This window comes from Maylandia zebra, linkage group LG12 (assembly GCF_041146795.1).
Source record: "Maylandia zebra isolate NMK-2024a linkage group LG12, Mzebra_GT3a, whole genome shotgun sequence".
Taxonomy (NCBI): domain Eukaryota; kingdom Metazoa; phylum Chordata; class Actinopteri; order Cichliformes; family Cichlidae; genus Maylandia; species Maylandia zebra.
The window spans coordinates 22854353-22873990 of NC_135178.1; the positions used below are offsets into that span (position 1 = coordinate 22854353).

At 40.4% G+C, this 19638-nt stretch overlaps 1 protein-coding gene across 4 annotated transcripts in view; it reads right to left on the reverse strand.

Annotated features, from left to right (window-relative positions):
- bmpr1ba (bone morphogenetic protein receptor, type IBa) overlaps positions 1-19638 on the reverse strand; it is a 72624-nt gene that overhangs the window by 13837 nt on the left and 39149 nt on the right. For 3 of the 4 annotated variants that reach the window (XM_004547313.3, XM_004547311.3, XM_004547312.3), the window contains one exon: positions 7562-7995. The exons of the other annotated variant lie outside the window; for it this stretch is intronic. In XM_004547313.3, coding sequence (XP_004547370.3) covers positions 7562-7667 — 106 coding nt within the window. In that variant the 5' untranslated portion in view covers positions 7668-7995. The remainder of the gene's footprint in view (positions 1-7561; positions 7996-19638) is intronic. 4 annotated transcript variants of the gene reach the window in all.

Here is a 19638-nt window from a genome sequence, read left to right on the forward strand (position 1 = left end):
GAAGGGAACTGCTTTGACTTTGCGAGTGGCTGGAGGTTGATTCCCATCCACAGGACACTGGGACTGGAACTAAAAAGTAGAAAATTTAAAAACTATCAAAATATAAAAATGCAATATGGGTTTGTTTCTGAGACACCAACTGCCCGTGAACTTGTGAACTGGGCAGTTGGATGGTCTTTCCAACTTGGGTAATTTATAAGAATAAGCTGCTTTTCAAACCATCATTTGATACTATCTTTATCTAATAAGTTGGAGTTTCATTTCCTCTGATGCTGAACTCCTGTGACCTGATTTGATTCTACATATGAAGCCACTTTTTTCCATACCTATTAGTGTCAAGTTGCTCTTTTGGTTTGTAATGTGAAATAATCAAATAAAAAAATGAATGCATATGCACATTTAAACTACTTGAGATGTTTATTTCCATCAAAAGGTAAAAGAAAACAAAACAAAATTAAAAATTCAGATCCCCATCAGCTTATGTTTAGATCTAATTGTAGGCTTACTATAGTAACATTAAAACATGTACATAATACAAGCACATAAATGCATGATAATATATTTTAAATAATATTCTTCCATACCACTGATTGCTTCCAAGTGATCCCAACACCATCATCAAGTGCTGGAATTTAAATATATAAAAATGTATGCATCTCTGTAACTGCAGGTTTGCCTAATATCTATGAATTTTCATTTTAAAGTTCTGAATCAGCTTCGCCAGTTAGTTTATGAGTACAGTGGGTTGTTTGGGTTGTGGGTTGTTTGTGGAGCATCACAGGTGCAAAAAAAGTGCCAAACACAGATATGTGTTATAATTTCTCTAAACGAGTTAAAATCTTGATGAGACCATTTAGATTTATTTCATATAATGGAAGTGCATTCACTCTGTAAATCACTATAATGTCGACTAAAACTCCATTTAATACACACATGCACACACAGAGACACAAACACCTACTTATTGCTGTAATAGGAGACCATAAATTACTGTGCAATTCCTCTCTCTGGAATAATGTAGCATTCAATAGGGGCAATCAAAACACCTCACGTCAGTAAACCAAACCTCACACCTAACGTACTGACACACACACACACACACACAGCAGTTGTCGTGCAGAACTCTAAGCCAAAGACAGCGTCTGCTTATACTAAATGATAACGTAACGGAATGTAAATCAGAGATGTTCAGCGGTGAGAATGAGAACAGGCAAATATGTGTGTAGGTGAGTGTCTTTTTTTGGCAGCTTTGGGAGCAGAGGGTGTGCATGAGGTTTATGTGTGTGTGGAGGGAGGGCTGATGGTGTTAACATTACAGCTGCCATGTGTTTATTTCCAGGAGTTCTGGTCTATGCTGTCTCCGTCATCTCCACATGCTTAAACTGTTACTTTCCATCCATCTACACCCTGCATGTCTGCAGAGTATGTGTGCATGTACATATGTGTGCTTCGTGGGAGGATATTAATGTATTTCCTACTTGCATGTGAATAATGCGGGGGATGTGGACATCCATGTGCACGCACGGGTGTGAGTACAGTTGCATAAGTCTACATATGTTTACAGCTGCACGCGTCCCACAGTCTCCTCTGCGTGATTAGCTTCCCATTAACTAAGTCGCATATCACCCATCAGCACATCAGTGGCTCCAGGCCTTCTCTGCACCATCTAACTGGCCAAACAAGCTGTTGTCTAGACCCTTAAAGCACACACACACACACACACACACACACACACACACACACACACACCATCTGGACACCGATTAGGTACCTATCAAAGCATACAATGACTCTATTGCAAAGCCATTTGGTTACAAGTCAACACATGACCTCAAGTTAAGTAGTGAATTTATTCATTTTCTCTGCCTCATTCTGTCTTTTATTTTTTCACCAAAGCCTGAAACTGAAGAATATCTAATGGCCAATATGTTTTAGAATTAAAGCACAGATTGTGGTGTCGTCCTTAAAGGTTCGAGATACTTGACTCAAACAAGTAAACCTGTAGATGAGGTTATAAGGCTACAGATAGGAACACGAGATTCAAAAAGTGATCGAGTTAGAAATAGCTCAACAATTGTTTGGTATACAGGGTTCAGACAAAATGTTTAGTTTTTAAACAGAAAAAGGAGAGATTGAAGTATACAGTTAACTTTGTGAAAACGCTTGCTATGTCTTAAAATATAAGACGGGCACTGATTTCCTATCGAGACTGACATTGACATGGATCACTATTTTCTCTCTGCGTGTCCTTACGTTCATTTACCCTCTTCTTCATGTTAAACAATACCAAATCTTCTATACTGAATATCTCTAAGAAGCCTGAACTCAAGTAGCGGGCCCCAAACAACGATCAATTACCCTCTCCACTCCCTGCTCGCCCTCCCCAATCCAAAAAATAGTTCCAGGTGGTGAGACTGGGAGGGCAGGATATCATGGAGGAAGTGCGAGTGCATGGAAAACCCTAAGCCCTCATAGTCCCAGTGCACTAAGGTTGTCACAGCCAGCTTTCCTTTGCTCCACTCCCCTTCACCTGTTATCTGTCTATCACTTTATTGTGTTAGACCATGTTGGGCAGAGAGTGATCAACTCACACAATCAGAGTATAAAGACGTTTTTCTCGCATAATCGCAGCAAATTTGATTTCCAAGATAGAAGTTTTGTAATTTGATGCCTAGCTGTCATCCACATGCTGAATTTACTAACAGCCACCCATTGAAATTTATATTAATAAGCAAAATATATATAGCACAAGTGATTATATGTCTTTGGACTATTAATACAAATTTCTGTTCTAATCATTCCGGCAATAGTTTGTAGGATTTTGCTGAAACTCGCATAATATCAGTGCTTATTATTGTATAAAAATTATCCTTTCTTTCTACACTGCCTCTCTCTCTTTCTCTCTCTCTCACACACACACACACACACACACACACACACACACACACAGCTTCCCCTGCTCCAGCTGTGTCTTAAGAAGTCAGCGCCAGACCGGTAATCTGACTGGGATAGAAGTTACTGGATCTGTATCCATTACAGGATGTAATACCCCTCTATCCCAAACTCTCAACACTTCCCCTTTCTGCACCTTTCAGAGGTCATTCTAAGATGACTGTTTCCTCCATTTTTCTCAGCGCTATAGCCCCATCCAAATATAATGCAATTTGCTTATTGCACATTGCTTTGTAGCTGATGGTTACCCACTATAACAGCCATTCCAGGTGGTGAGAGTAACCCTCTAATGCATTTTACCACAATCAAGTTTCAACCCATGTTGTGCATTACACCACTGGTAGTTGCTTCACCTGAGAAAAGTTTCGCTTTTTTACTTTGAAGTTGCTGATTTTTATTGGTATTACATGGTTTCTAGTCACAATATCATCACAAACCGAATACACAGAACTTCTGGGTAACCGACACACTACAGCTACAGGAGCTGCTCAGCCAGGGTAACCCATGCTATGAAGCTCCCAGCACACAATTTCTGTGCTGATGATGCTGCTGGTTTGAAACTCCTGAGTCAGCAGAGCATTACCACCATGAACCTGAGCACTCAGCAACCCTCAGCACTCAGTAACAAGTTGCTGGAGTTTTTAAATGCTTAAATTCGCCAATAATACCAATTAGAGTTGATCGTAGAATATCTACAAGAGAAGAACTTTCATAAACTGGCTTGTTGCAGTAGTGACAATCTATTTGCAGTATCACACTCCAATTCAGTGAGATCTATAGAATGTCCCAGTATTTTACAAATGTTTGTAAAGGCAGACTGCATGGCTAGGAGCTTGGTTTTATACATCTATGACAATGTAACTGAAAACACCTGAATTCAAAGATTAAAAGGAGTAGCCCAACACTTACAGGCCCCTTAAGTGTCAGTATCAATAATGGTGTATTTGAGACTCATATCTGTGTCATTACTTTTATAGTAGAACAATAAATTCTCAAATGTCACCACATTAGTCTTCTGGGTACCAGGTTGTTAAGCCTGGTCAGGCCATGGTTTTTGGTGCAAGCTGAAGAAGAAAAAGAAGGAAAAAAAAAACCACATAGAAAATTGACAAAGGGAAAACAAATACTAATAGAAAACCAATAACAAGCACTAAAATGTTCCCCCTCTGGCTCAACGTTACAGTCAGGACATCAGTAGTTCTAATGAGGTATCAGTTTTCTGCATGTGAACAGAACACATCCTGTCAGAAAGCTTTAAGGGTGAGGAATGGAAAGCACAACTAACGGCACGGTACACTGAGTCACATCTCAAGTGCTTCTTTTCTTATTTTTTTAAAGCTGTGTTTTATTCCAAAATGCCTAATGACTTCCTCAGAGCAGAGTATCTTCAGAGACCCTCTCTGCATCCCTAAATGCAATTGAATGAATTCACTTGGAGTTGATGGGAATCATCTCTTTCACTGCTTTTGATTTTCTCAAAAACTAACAGCCAGGGCAATCCGTAAGTATGAAGTATGTTACTTTTACAATAAACTCAAAGAACTATGGCAAATTCTTAGGAGCTCGAGAACACAGGCAGCAAGTGTGATGTGTATATCTTGGCCAAAAACCAGGTAAATGTTTTATTCAGATAAAATAACACCTGAAATTCCACAGAGAGCAACAGTCTCATTAGAGAGCAGTGACAAAAGCAAAGCAACTGGCGGAGCTTTGACTGTGAAAACTGATACAGCCGTGCTTATTTCCACCAAGGACAATGAAATGTAAGCTATCACGCTCGCTCCTCACTTCCCAGAACTCACATTGAAGGCTGCAGCGTGGTGTAGGTGGAAGGTCACAAAAGATTTGTGTGTATGAGATTCATAAAGTGTGCATAAGAGTGTGATTTCCCTATACTGCCTATGCCCACTATGCGACAATAAGGAATACAATGTTACCTATTTGTTTACCGCACAGACAATGGCGTATAAATGCCAGAGGGCAAAATGTGACTTTTATGCAGACACAACAGAGTAGGCATTTTACTGGCTGTTTAGAAAATTAACTACTCCATTTAACTATTTAACTACTCACCTGTGGCAACATGAACAAGGAATCCCAGGTATAGACATCTATTCAGTCTACCAAGTTATTTGTGAGTTGTTACGGAACAAAGACAATACACCGAGGAAATTAAGATACAGAAAGAGAAAAGGAGACGGAGACAGTCTTGTACATAACAACCACCTCGCTCCGTCTCACAACTTCTTTTAATTGACAAATGTTTGCCTGTTGAGTCACGGCTGAATTTATTGACAATCAATCATCTGTATGTCAGCCGATGAATAGGCCTGTTGCTGGTCCAATCAGTCATCTACGCGTAAGCCAATAAATGCGACTAACAGGCCTCAGGAGAAATGCTTTCTGAATACAGTTTGGACAGTTTGGATCAGCACAGTCCCTTTTTTGTGTTTCTGTTTATTATGTGAATTTTGCTGATGCCAGCAAATAAAATAAGACAATGAATTAAATCCTAGCATCTCAAATTCACACGCTAAGAATTTAAAGGCTATTCAGCACAGAGCAGTGTTCTAACGCTTACATATAAATAGTCATTTTTCATTCTTTTAGCTTCTAAATACTGGCAATGCCGGGAAGGATTTATGAAAACTGGACTGAAGATTTTCTCAGCAAATGCCTTACAAATAGAAAAAACACACACTGTGAATGACTAACTAGGAGCATAACACAAACAAGAAATCTTGGGTGAGGTCCAACATTGTGTCAGATTTAACAGTTCTTCTTTGCTGGCAGCTGTTCTGCGGCATCTTGGATGGAGCAGTCGGCGTTACCGTGCATCTAAAACATGTCGACACTTTGTCAGTTTGCACCCCTGTGCACTCAGGTGTGCAGTTTCATGCTTAAAAGCACATAATATTTAAAATAACTGTTATTCCTTCCAAAGCTCCAGTTATAAATTATGAAGCAGCACCTGAAAACAAAGCGAGTAAATCAGAAGGAGGGAGCTCGGCACAGACTGCTTCTGGAAAACCACCCAGTGACAATGACAGGAAAGATATACAAGACAGAGGAGATGACTTGCTGCCAGAGGTCGCAGGAAGACCTCGGCACATAACATACTGAGCATGAGGTATGAGCGTTTGCTGGCTTAACTTCAGGGCTCCCGGCTGAAATAGCCTACAATGACTTTAAATAGATCAACGATAAAGAAAGAGATAGATAAATAAACGCAGACACCATCATTAATTAGAAACACTGTCCAAATCTACACTCTGTGTTTAACTGAACAGTGGAAAGACTAACATTTAAACTCTTGAAAACCAAACTTTGTTTTTAAATTACTGACTGGGAGGAAAATCTACAAAATGCTCTTGTTACAGTTAACCCTAGAAGAGGGCATGAAAAATAACAGAGGCTGCGAGTTAACCCTTAAAGCTGAGCTAGGGAGCACCTTTTTATTGTCGCTGGAAAAAAAATTCAATATAACATTTGAGGATGTTGTAATTGAAGTAGAATTAGACGAACCATAGCTTCTTGACCTTCCCCGAGGCTTTAGAAAATCTGGCTCACGTCCACAGATTTGAGTTAACTGCACTTCTTTTCAGTCTGGCATGTAGAGGGTCAAGTGAAGTATAAATGCGGTAATATAAAGCCTGAAAATGTAACCATTTGTGGTAATCCCATCAGTTAAGCATAAGACTTTCACTTAGGAGATTGGGGTTCAAATTCGATTTGAAGATGAAACTCAGGCACTGTTAAATAAGACGAATGAACCGTCTCCTGTCAGACTCTTTATTTCTACTTACTGCAGCTTTAAAAACAAGTGTGATGGCACTAAACGCAACAGAGTTTTGAATCTGACACGTTCTCCCTCCAACACATAACAAATCACAGTTGAGATACCAAACATGGTCACAGACAAAGCGGCCGGCGCGTGTAACATCAGTGTCAGTCTGTGAGGATGCACCTCTCAGTGTGCTTGAAGAAAATGACAAATATATTGTAAATGAACTGACATATGACTCAGTTATTATTGCAGCATAGAGTGCTTTGAAAGGGGTGTGATAATTCATGAAATGGGAACATCTTTCTTCTTTTTGCATCACAAGCCGCTGGTTGAATATTAGCTTCAGCAGCATTCATGTGCATGTGTTAAATACGCAAATTTAAAAATCATAGACTTGCTTGAAAATGTGTCGAATCAAATTTCTCATTTCAAAATCACAGCCCAAAGGAAGAGACAAAACACTGCCCTGTGCTTATTAAAAACCTTTTCATAATGACATGAAAATCAGTTATAACGCACAGAAAAACCAGCAACATACTATAGATATTTGGGATCATGTCCACTTCATTTGCATTTAACGTTTAAAACAGATTGTCATCATGGATTGCTTTCACAAAATGAAGGGCAAGGTATAGCACAGATTTAAGACGCAAGACTTAATGAGTTAAAAACTGGTAAACAACAAAAAAAAACTCTAAAGCAATGCTTCACAGTGTTAATGGGAGTAAGAGACGTAATGAGCTGTTGTGGAGCAACTTCAGCACGCAGCTACTTAAAAAAGTTCAGGGGAGCAGTCAGCAGAGAAAGTTTGCAGTAACTCACCGTGTCCTTGCGCATGCAGAGAGAACAGTCCAAGCAATAGTAGAGAACTCCAGCTCCAGAAACAGAGAGACAAACAGCGCTTCAGCCTTTCTCCCTGCACTGGCATGGTAAGAGTGTGCCGCCGCTCCTCTCTTCTCTGGTCTCCTCTCTTCTCTGGTCTCCTCTCTTCAGCGCTCTCCGCACGATGGGATCCGCTCACACGCCGTCGCTCCTTCTCAGTGTGTATGTATGCACCAGAGAGAGAGAGTGGGTAGCAAGAGAGGCGGGGGTAGTATCAGGCATGCGAGCTCCTGAATCTGCGAGTGCGAATGTGTGTGTGTCTGTGTGGGTCCACCGAAACGTGAGAAAGTCCACACCACACAGAACACACCGGCAACAGCAGCAGCAGTTGGAGATGATTGTCCCCCCAACCCTGTCTGACAGTAGCAGCCCAGCTGAGAGAGAGAGGGAGAGAGACAGACAAAAAGGGGGAGTTTACTTCACTTGCCTTGTAGGGAGGGCTGGCCCTCTCTCTCTCCACACACACACACACACACACACACACACACACACACACACACACACACACAGGGAGGGAGGACATGGGTGGAAAGAAAACAGGGGCAGAGAGCAGACAGGAGCAAGATGGGGTTTTAGAAAAAAAAAAGTAGGAGGAGGGTGAGGAGGACATTGAAAACAAGCAGCACTATCTGTGGGATTCTGCACCTTTAACAACTTATAGATATCTGTTTACACTTTGTTTTGGAAATAAGACTGTTAATCGGGTGAGATTGACATAAAGTGTTGACCTAACAATAAAGCAGTGCTACAATTGATCATACAATACATTTCAGATTACTGCAGGAACTAAAAGAAAATCATATAACATCCACATGTACTTCCTTTCATGTGATTGCAGCGGATCCTAACTGTTGTGCGTTTGCATGGCCTAAATGGGAAAATTGGACCAATGTATGTTCAGTAAATATATCAGAATAGCTGAATATCAGAGTAACTGCCAACACTGGAGGTACTGGATAAATCTGTGTAGTACTTCAAGTATAATTAAGGGAAAAAATATACTGTATATGGAAGAGGCCCTACTTTAAGTGTGGTTTAATAGAGTGGATTTGAATTGTTCATGTTAACACGTAGGCAGGCTAACCTGTAGTGTACTTAGACACCCTTTATGCATATGGTTTTGAGCCTAAGGCATTGACCTTTAGCTTTGGTCTTCAGCAGGCTGGAACGAGCATATGCAAAACAACATTTGAATAAAACTGCACTCAGGTTTGTGTCACCGACGACTCCACAGTCTGCACGGCTGGAGTCGGGTTTATCATTCCGAAGAATTCTGCTTTACAATCCCAGATTTACGAAAAGCTACTCAAAACACCTCTTCACACAGTGGTGTGCTATTCAAGTAGCTGGCCTAGACACTTTGAAGGAGCTGTTAGAGATTACATCACCCAAGCCTGGAGCTTTTATACTAATAAATAAATGGGTTGAGACACTCTAATAGACCATTTCCTTTCCAGAGCTATCCTCTTGCCTGTAAGGCATGCTTTCGACAAAACCGCGTGTGTGTGTTTGTGAGAGCGCACGTGCGTGTGTGCTGGTAACACTTTGCTTTTAGCTGAAAATATGACAGACCTGAAACACCACAGAATGGGCAGCTTTTTTTTTTTTTTTCCCTCCTCAAAACACAAAATGCTGAACATTGAAGTTTCGAGGTTAAATAGATGGGGGTTTTGTTTTCATGTTAATCTGCCTCTTTGTTGCTGCCGCTGTTCTTTGCACTTCTTTTCTTTCTCACACTTGTTCATGTTGGTCATTAAAGGCAAACAATAGGCTGCCTGGCTCCCTCGCTCTTCGATGAGAGCAAAATATCACTTCACAAATAAACCGTCCTGCCCTGCCGCTGCCCTATCGTCTTTCTGTCTGCCCTCATCATTGCCTCTCTCAAGCCCTGTTCCCATACAAACAGTAATAAATGTTCTTGTCAATTTTCCTCTCCTGTGAAAGAGAAGATCCAGTCTCAGTTTTTGAAGCAGGATGCCGAGCTGGGGATGTTTAGCAAATAAGAAGCGGCCACTTGTGTAACTTGATATTTCAATTAGTATTTTGACAATTAATTAACCAAATACATCTATTTGGTGTCTTTCTTGCTACAAGATTACAGTGATCTGATTTTTGAATAAAATCCTTTTTTTTTTTGCCCTTTCTGAACTTCTGAAGTCCTGGATTCGGTTATAAAGTCAAAATTTTGAAGTGACCATTCCAGATAGGAACGTTTTCCGTTTTGGAAAACCACAGCAAAGTTTCTCCTGTTTCATGCCTTCCTAAATGACACACAGCTTTCTTTATTACCATTTCTACTCTTTCCAAGATTTTTTTAACTAACAAACTTAGCTGCCCTCCCCCTCCACTTCTGTGTTTTTCTTCTCCACTCCTTTTCCCACTCCCCTCCTCCAGTGAACCAGAATGTCATTTCAAGCATGTCTAACCACGGGAAGCCTTTTAAAAAACTGTGACAGCATTTGCCCCCAATCCCCAATAGCTGTGAAGCCCTGTGTGTGTAAGCAAGTAATGAATGTCTGTGGTGATTTGCCTGAGAACAGAATATCATATGCAGATTGAGGTATGATCCCTTTAAAAGCTGTTACTTTAAAGGTACTGTAGACCAGTGCTCCATGACACACACACACACACACACACACACACACACACACACACACACACACACACACACACACACACACACAGGCTATTCTTCACTGGTGTCACCCTCATGCTGGGTCTATGATGAATGGCTGAGACTGTCATGAGCGAAGGATGAGCAGTAAGAAAAAAGGGAGAGAGAAAAAAGCACAGAAAGGCCTCTGACAAGTAAAACAAAGGGGAGAAGAGGGAAGAATAATAGATGTCTGAAGCCTTTTAGAGGAAAGCTTTTTTGAAGAATTTAGATAACAGAAGGAGGAAGTTGACCTTTAAGGGATATTTAGAGGAATTCAAATTTAAGAGCAAAAAAAAGCTTATACTGATAACAGGAGGTCAAAGACATAAAAATACAAGCAACACTTCTACTTTACGTCACAAATGAGTTGCTCAGAAGTCTTTAAATCTGAAGCAGAGACCACTGTTTATTCTGACTGCTTGTATGCTAATAGTGTTCAGGCCCCTTTACACATTCAGATTATAAGTCTCAGCAAGTGCTTGGGGTCAGTAGTTTATTCAGCATCCACTCTTTCATCATTTTTGACAAGCTGTCATAACACAACAACTTCACTTGTCAGTAGCTCTCAGTGTCAACACTTCAAAGGAGGTGGACTGAAAGTTGCCAGTAAACACATTTAATTTCTGATCTCGGAAATTAGAAACAAATAATACATCTAATGAGTTGTTAGGTACAATTCAGAAGTTTCCTCCTCGCCAAATGGACTCTATATATATCGCACTGCACAATCTTAATTAGCAATCCTGAACTATCGCCTCTCCAGAACTGCAAACTATTAACTGCCGTGTCACCCGTGGTTTTATAATACCTTGGAGATAAATGAGAAAGGGTTCTTTCTATTAAGATCAATGACAGTGAATGGGAATGTAAAGATATGCTAAAATCACTTTCAGTTTGTAATCATGCCAAAGCAATACAGTTCAAGATTTAACACAGATCTCCCAATCTTAAAACAGTTTCGACCCAGCAATGTGCTAGATAGAGATTGGTACCCTAACTCATTGCCGTTGCTAATGTCAAAAGCTGCAAAGATACCGATATTATTATGGAGATGGACCCAAAGTTTCTTATTTGAGGTCTCTCTGATAGAGTACATTTTTCAATAGGTCTATTACTTACTTGCACTGCAGTGAAGAACATCTTACTAAAGTGGATTAATGTAAAAGAACCAAGTGTTAAACGCTAGTGTAGAGTGCTGTTTTTTGGTACTCTTGTTTTACATTTTTTGCCTTTTTGTCTTTGTTTGTTTGTCTAAAAGTGTGTGCTTAAAGATTTCAGAATGGATCCATCCTTTGCTTGTAAAACTGGAGAACAATAAATATATTTGGAAGAAAAAAAAACTGTCATGTGGACTGATGTGGATTAAGGATGAAAATAAAAATCTGGTATTACTTATATTGCTAAGGTACAATTATATTAACTAGGAGAGCTGCAGAAGCTTTCATTATATGTAGACAACAGCTTTATAATTTGAGTGAAGTTAACTAGATCTCTGTAGCGTGTTGCTAATCTTATAGAAAGTCTATAGCACTGAGACTCTTCTCAATCCTCGCCATTCTGTCATCAGATCATGAGTACTCCCATCATCTATAACTAGGGATCTACAAATATTGTGGTACCATGGAATTGCGTGCCATTGACCTTGACTATCACTGGCCTTTTGGCAAATACTATGACGAAATGACTGCTGAGGGTGATAAAGATGACATATGACATCCTCTGCCTCTCTGATTGCATCCTGTGAGATGGACCTCATTGTAGTTGATCAGAAAGTATCAGCTTTGTATGTAGCTTTGTTGCCTCACAGCTAGAAGGTTGTGGGTTTGAATCCACCATCAGGCCGAGGCCTTTTTGCGTGGAGTTTGCACGTTCTCCGTGTGGGTTCTCTCTGGGTACTCTGGCTTCCTCCCACAGTCCGAAGACATGCATTTAGTAGCATTAGGTTAATTGGTGATTCTAAATTGCCTATAACTGATGTGAGTGTGAATGGATGTGTATGTCTGTGTTAGCCCTGCGACAGACCGGCGACCTGTTTGGGGTGTACCCTGCCTCTCACCGTTTGTGAGCTGGGATAGGCTCAAGGCCCCACACGACCCTGAGCTGGATAAGCGGAAGAGAGCGGATGATAAATAGACAGAGCATCCAGGAACTACTTCTGATAAAGTGCAGTCCTAACATGCAAAAAAAAAAACCTATCCATAGCGATTTTGAATAGAGGGTAAAGTAGATACGCAATTTTAACTAGATAAAGGAATAAAAATTAAACATTATTTATACAGATTGTTGTTCTTTGTTTTTCGAAACAGTTGAATGTGTAGCAGTGCAGCAGTGTTAGGAGAGTCAATTTCTGATTACCAGAGTACTTTTTTTTTTTTTTAAAGTAGGTGTTAAGACTTGAAGGTTTTCACAGGCCACTTACTGTAATTTCTGTCTGGGCTCAAATTCCAAATATATAAATGGACTTGGGATACTTGCGACTCTACATATACCTATTCAAGCACATTGTCTCCACATTCGGATTTCTTTGGGATTTAAAAACCACCTTACCTTTTCCTGGCTCACTTTTAGAAGCATTTATCCCTTTATTTGATGTGTGAACTGACTAAAAGACAGGGGATTAAATCCATTTTAGTGAAACACCTCCGTGGCACAGCAGCACATCTGCTAATCCCCACCCATTCACTTCAGCATGTCTTTAAACTAACAAGAGGTTTAACATAATCTGCTTTAAGTCTGTCCATTCACTCCTATTCACTGGTGCATTTACATAGCAATCCTTTGTAGATGTGGGAGAGCTGTGTGTGAGAGTTGCGGTAGTACTTCCTCTTCCTCCAGTCCATTTGTACCCTCAGCTCCTTCGCCTGAGGGAAACCTAAATGGTGGTTTAGTTGAGTTCATTTGTTGTTTTAGTTTTAAAATGTTCATACAAAGCACTGCAGTTAGCAACAATTTAGATCAAGACAAGTAGGGAAGACATGATTAAAGTGGTCTCTAAGGAATGTATGAAGTGCTGTGTGCAAAATGGGATAGGAAGGTAATGATTAAGGATGGAGCAACAGGGCTGCAAATTACAGGTGATGCTAAGCCTTTTCACCCTGACTTAAACGACACAAACTCACCAGAGAAATACGATTTCCTCCTTCTGTCGCAAACACAGCCAACAAAAGTCAACCTAGGGCCAAGGAATTGGTGAGAGGAATAAGGACACGAGGAGTAACGCAGAGTTCAGGGAGATGTTGATGAAGCAGTGAAAGAAACTAAAGCCTGTCAGGTCCTCCTCTGTCCTCAACACTAATTTGTACTTGTTTGACCTTTCACCTTTATGAGAAAATACCTCTGCAACACTGAAGAACCCCTTTTTACCCACAAATATGGAAAGATAAAATAAATAATATATTATTTTATATTATTTAGTAAGCAGTTACAGAGTGATGTTTAGATCACTTCAGAGAATGTTAAATTAACTCAATGTATTACCACTTGATCAAATCATAACCATAACCAGTATTTGTCCAACCACAAATAAGATATTTATTCCCTCCCTGAACTGCATGTCGGATGCTAGTAGGAATTTTTTCCATTTAGTGAGATCCTGCCAGACAGGATTTTTTTTTATAAGCATTTATTTTCCTTTACACTCACTGGCCAATTTTTTAGATATGCTGGGCAAGATTTATCCAACTTTCTGTACCCTAAATTCCCTGATCTTAGCCAAAGGGAGTGGCACCCAGTGTGGTCTTCTGCTGCTGTAGCCCATCTACTTCAAGGTTCACAATGTTGTGTATTCAGAGATGCTCATCTGCACACCTTGGTAGTAACAAGTAGTTATTTGAGTTGCTGTTGCCATCAGTTCAAAGCAGTCTGGCTATTCCTCTCTGACCTTTGACATCAACAAGACCTTTTCACCCAGAGAACTACTCACTGGGTTTCTGTCCATTTTTCAGAGACTTCTCAACCCCGGTTCTGTGGTAAAATCTCAGTAGATAAGCCTGTCTGGCACCAACAACCAAGCCATATTCAAAGTCACTGAAAACACCTTTCATCCCCATTCAGTTTAAACTATAGGAGGTCATTTTGACAATGTCTGCATGCTTGAATGTGCAAATGAATTGCTACCGTTTGATTGGCTGATTAGATATATGCATTATCAAGCACTTAAACAGGTCTAACTAATTATATGGCAAGGAAGTGTATATTATTTTCCATTTCCTGTCTAGCACGGTTAGGTTTAGTCAGCAGCACAGGAGCACCACAGGGAACTGTGCTGTCCCCTCTTCTCTTCACCCTGTACACCTCTGACTTCTGCTATAACTCTGAATTATGCCACATTCAGAAGTTTGCAGACGACACGGCCATCATGGGGTGTATCTGGGATGACCAGGAAGAGGAGTACAGGAGCCTGGTGAGGAACTTTGTCACATGGAGTCACACAAACCACCTGCAACTCAACACTTCAAAGACCAAGGAACTGGTTGTGGATTTCGGGAGGTCCAGACCAGGTCCACTGCCGGTTCAGATAGAGGGAGAGGAGGTGGAGGTGGTCAACACATACAAGTACCTCGGGCTGTGGGTGGACAACAAACTGGACTGGTCATGCAACACGCAGAACCTGTATAAAAAAGGACAAAGCCGACTGTACTTCCTCAGGAGGCTGAGGTCTTTCAACATCTGCAGGAAGCTCCTGAGGATGTTTTACCAGTCAGTGGTCGCAGGAGTCCTTTTCTATGGCGTGGTGTGCTGGGGGAGCAGCACAGCAAAGAAGGACTCATCCAGACTGGGGAAACTAATCAGGAAGGCTAGCTCTGTGGTCGGCATGAAGCTGGACACTCTGGTGACAGTGGCAGAGAAGAGGACCTTAAAGAAACTGATGGACATTATGAACAATGCCGGGCATCCTCTGCACACGGTCGTAAACAATCAGAGGAGCCTATTCAGCGACAGGCAGCTTCTCCCAAAGTCAAAAACCAACAGACTTAAAAACTCCTTTGTCCCACACGCCATCAGACTGTTTAACTCCTCACTGGAGGGGAGAGGGAGGAGAAACAGGGGGACAAGGGAGGGCAGGAGCAACTGAGTTGTAGGTGCTTTTGTTTTTTTTTTGTCTCTTTCTTATATTTGACTGTGCAATAATCACTGTGCAATATACTCACTCAAATGAGCAATCCTATTTATCCATATTGTATATTCTGTATCTATATATGTGTATATGTGTATATATGGTGTATTTATGCTTATATCCTTACTCTCATTCCCCTTAATGTATCTGTAACATGCAACTTCTTTCGGTGCTTTGCTACTGGAAACTGAATTTCCCAGAGGAACCCACCCGAGGGATTAATAAAGTTTCATCTAATCTAATCTAATCTAATCTAAACTAATTGGGTAACTTTAGAAAAAGATCCTCATAAAATACACCACTCCAAGATTGTCGTCTGTGTCTCATGTTTTCTGCTAGAAATCTGGTCATGTGGGTTTTGGATGGTCAGCAGGGTGTCTGTGCCAAACTATGCTTAACCTAAACCTTATTATGAGCCTTTGCTCTTTTTTTTTTCTCCAAAAGGAAGTCAAGTCCCCTAAGGTGACTGCGTAAACAAGTTTATACCCTCACAGCACAAGTAACACAAAACACATTCACACATCACAGAGAGTTAGGTGTTGGGCCACTTAAACTTAATGAAAGCCTAATGATAGACTGGGAATTGGGTTTTACAGCATGTTATTGTCATTGTGAAACCACTCACTGTATCACTTTACAACCGCCATAAAATCACTGAAAGGGATATGTGATTAGGGCGAGGTAGAAGAAAACTGAGACGGAGTATTAGGTATCCACAACTGTAATCATGATATCATAAAGGTTTCTATTATTTTCTGAATTTCTTTTGCATATATCCATGATGAATGCCCACGTGTACCATCAAGCTATGTAGCAAACACAATGTTTTTCTAGATCATTTCAGAAAGATTAATGTCCTGTTATTTTGCACTTAGGCACACAGCACGCAAAGAGAGAATGAAAGCCTCGAATATTACTTTGATGTTAAATGTTAGTGAAGACGCTTTTGATTAATAGGAAACAGCTAAATAAGCAAAATAGGAATCATAGGATGTCGTTTTTAAGAGAAGATGAAACACACACACACACACACACACACACACACACACACACACACACACACACACACACTGTGAGTCTAGAATAAGCAATCCCCCACCTTCCACCTCCCTCGCACACATACCATCACCCCCCAGACCCCCACAATCCCTTGAGGAATAGGAAAGGGTGCTGGGAGGAGGAACCAACTGGCCAAAAGGGTGGAATGTTAAATTTGTCTTGCTAAGGTAGACATGCACACAGAAAACAGAAGACCTACTTCCTGAGTGGGAGCAAAAAGGAGAGTTGAGTTTTCCCACCTGCTTCGTGGGATCGTTTTTGCTGCCTACTTTTTCTGATTCATAAATGAGACAGCTTGCTAAATACTGCAAAACACAATCTGCAGCCACCCACCAACACTTTTTTTTGTTCCCCACAATGACTGGCCTCTGCTTGTTTATCCATCTGTCACATAAAATATCTGATACAGCTCTAGCTGGAAATGCGATCAGACTTTGAAGAATTTTCTTCATCTGGTTGGCACTGCTAACTTGGATTGTTAACATTAATTATGCAACGAGTGCATCTCAGCTCTCAGTGCAACACTGCAGAAAGTCAAACTCTGATGACTACTACCTTACAGCAGGGAAAGCCTCTGTGATTCTGTTTAGATGCAGTCAAGCACCTGCTTCCTCTGGTTACACTTGAGTTGAGGCATTTGTTGTTGTTTTTTCTTTATCCTCAGCTTAGCTTCTGTTTGCATCTCTTTGGTTTTCGGTTTAAAAGTGCAGATGTCTCCCAGTTACTGTGTGTCACGCTAGAGCATTTTATCCAAAACAACAAGCATGCCGGCAACAACTCCACACTCTCCTCACATTTTAGTTACAGCTTAATTATTGTAGTGAAACAGCAATCCTTGTCAGCAGTACAAACATGTTAACCTATTTTATATAAGGCACTGTGCACGTGTCTTGTGCCATTTTTATTTTTCTTTCTCTTACTGCCAAGGAGGCAGATTTCACAATTGGTCTTCAGCAGTACTTTTCTCTTTCACATTTTTCTTTTGGACATTGACTGCTTTTTCACTTATTTTCAGTGTATGTCTAACCCGAGGGATAAATCAGTATTGTGCCTAATAGCCAAAGTTGTTGTTAACTTGTAAATGTTTAGCTTCTTTGTTATTGGTAACATGTTACTAGGAATCTTTAAAAAATGCCAAACAATACTGTTTGGCAGCCATAAAAGATGATTTTTGTGCCAACAAAGTACTATTAGCTGAGAACTAGGCACATCTAGGCATACCACAGTGTGCAGTGTGTCTTTAAAAAAAAATTTGGAGGAAAAAAATTGGAGGACAAAAGAAGCCATATGTAAAACATGGTGGAGGCTCCATCATGGTCTGGAGCCGTTTTTAACATCTTGTCAAATTCAATCATAAATGCAGGAAAGTACCATCTGATTTTTGATCTGGAAAGCATCTGTTTGGCAATGGCTTTATTTTTCAGCATAACAATGATCGCAAACATACTGCCAATGCAGAGAAAAGGCAAAATGGCTTCCCCAGACCCCGGGACTAAACATCACTGAAGCGCTGTGGGATTGTTTTGACAAAACGCGTAACAAAAGGCATCACAAATCTAAAGAAAAGATTGGGAAGACTTGGTGCTGCTGCCTCATATATTGTATTTTCATGTGTGTTTGCACATGGTTCAATAAATCACTGCACCTGTTTCCAGTTTTCCAAATAAACTAAAACAAATAATGCTATTCCAAGACTTTTGCACAGTACACTAAATTCAAAAGCCTTTATGAGAGAGAGGCATAGCATGGAAACTTTCAACAGCAGTTCAATCAGCTATAGAGAACACATGTGCCTGTTGCTATTGCAACTACATTGCAATAGCTATCAACCAAGGGAAGATAGCGTCTTCGGGTATGTATGACATAATCTAAATTCTTTAACTTTCTTAGTTTTATTTCCCTTTGTCATAAATATAGTAATACTTTCCATGATTCCAAAAACACTCATTTAAAAACACAGGGATCTAGTGTTTATAATTACCCTGTAGAACTAACCTGGTTTTGCCCAGATTATGTAGGAGTTTAGGCTAATAAAAGAGCTACACGTGGTTCTTTGGCTAACGACAACTGTTTTCTCCAGCCAAGAATAGCATAGCCCAATAAAACCTTTCAGCCTCTGTGGCTGGTCCTATTCACCGTTGTTTTCTCCTACTCCCCCTCTCTTCCAGCCTTGCATATACTTATACCTGCCAGAAGAGAAGAGAAGAGAAGAGTCCCATATTAGTGGTTGTTTAGGGCCAAACAGAGCATAGTGACACCAGGGGCAGGGGGCTAACCTACAAACTGCCTGTGACCCCGACACCTGCACGAACACAGGGACACATACTGATATAAAAGCACGTACACCGGTCCAGACACACACACACAAACGCACTTATTCACAGATCACTGCTTATGACACCCGCTTCTCTAGGCCTGCCAAAAGGCCACCATTTGACCACCTGATAATACCGTCTGCTAGGCAAAGCACTAATGCTGTGTAATCACTCTTCCTCACAGACTTTACCAAACAATTAGATACATGCTGCCAGCGATTCAAAATAGTTTTTTTACTGAAGACTTCAAAGGAAAGCAATGAGAGCAAGTTCAGAGGTCAGGGCTAGAATGTAGGGAGAAAAGACTTTTGATTAAAGACTCTTTTTGATTAAAAGAGGCACTGAATAGAGAAAGCAGGATAAAAGAAGAAAGATAAAGAAAAAGAACATGGAAGCAGCTAATGATGTTATGAATGAATGGGAATTTATTGCCAAAGCATTCAGTGGCAAAGCTTGAACCAGCTTTAAACTTTTATGATTTTCTCTTATCTGTTAAGTGTGATTAATCGACCAAATTATGATTGAATTTAGCAATCTAAATCGAGCATGACCAATTCATTTGAATCCAGTAAAAATCTAATAGAAACAATGCTGGCAGTTACTCGGGCAACTAGCAACACTTTTGTTTTTAAGGGATTTTAAACTAAGTATTCTGGAGTTATTTTGGTTAGAGATTATTGTTATTTTATACCAGCACTTGGAGCTCATTCACAGCATTGGTATTGATATATCAATACCAATGCTGTGAATGTCAGCTTACTACTAAAAATTGGTTTGGCAAATGTACTTTAAAAGTAGGATGGCCCTTTTTTCAAATGCTATATGCTGCGTATATGCAGTGGCTTTGCTGATATTATGAACAGGCACATAC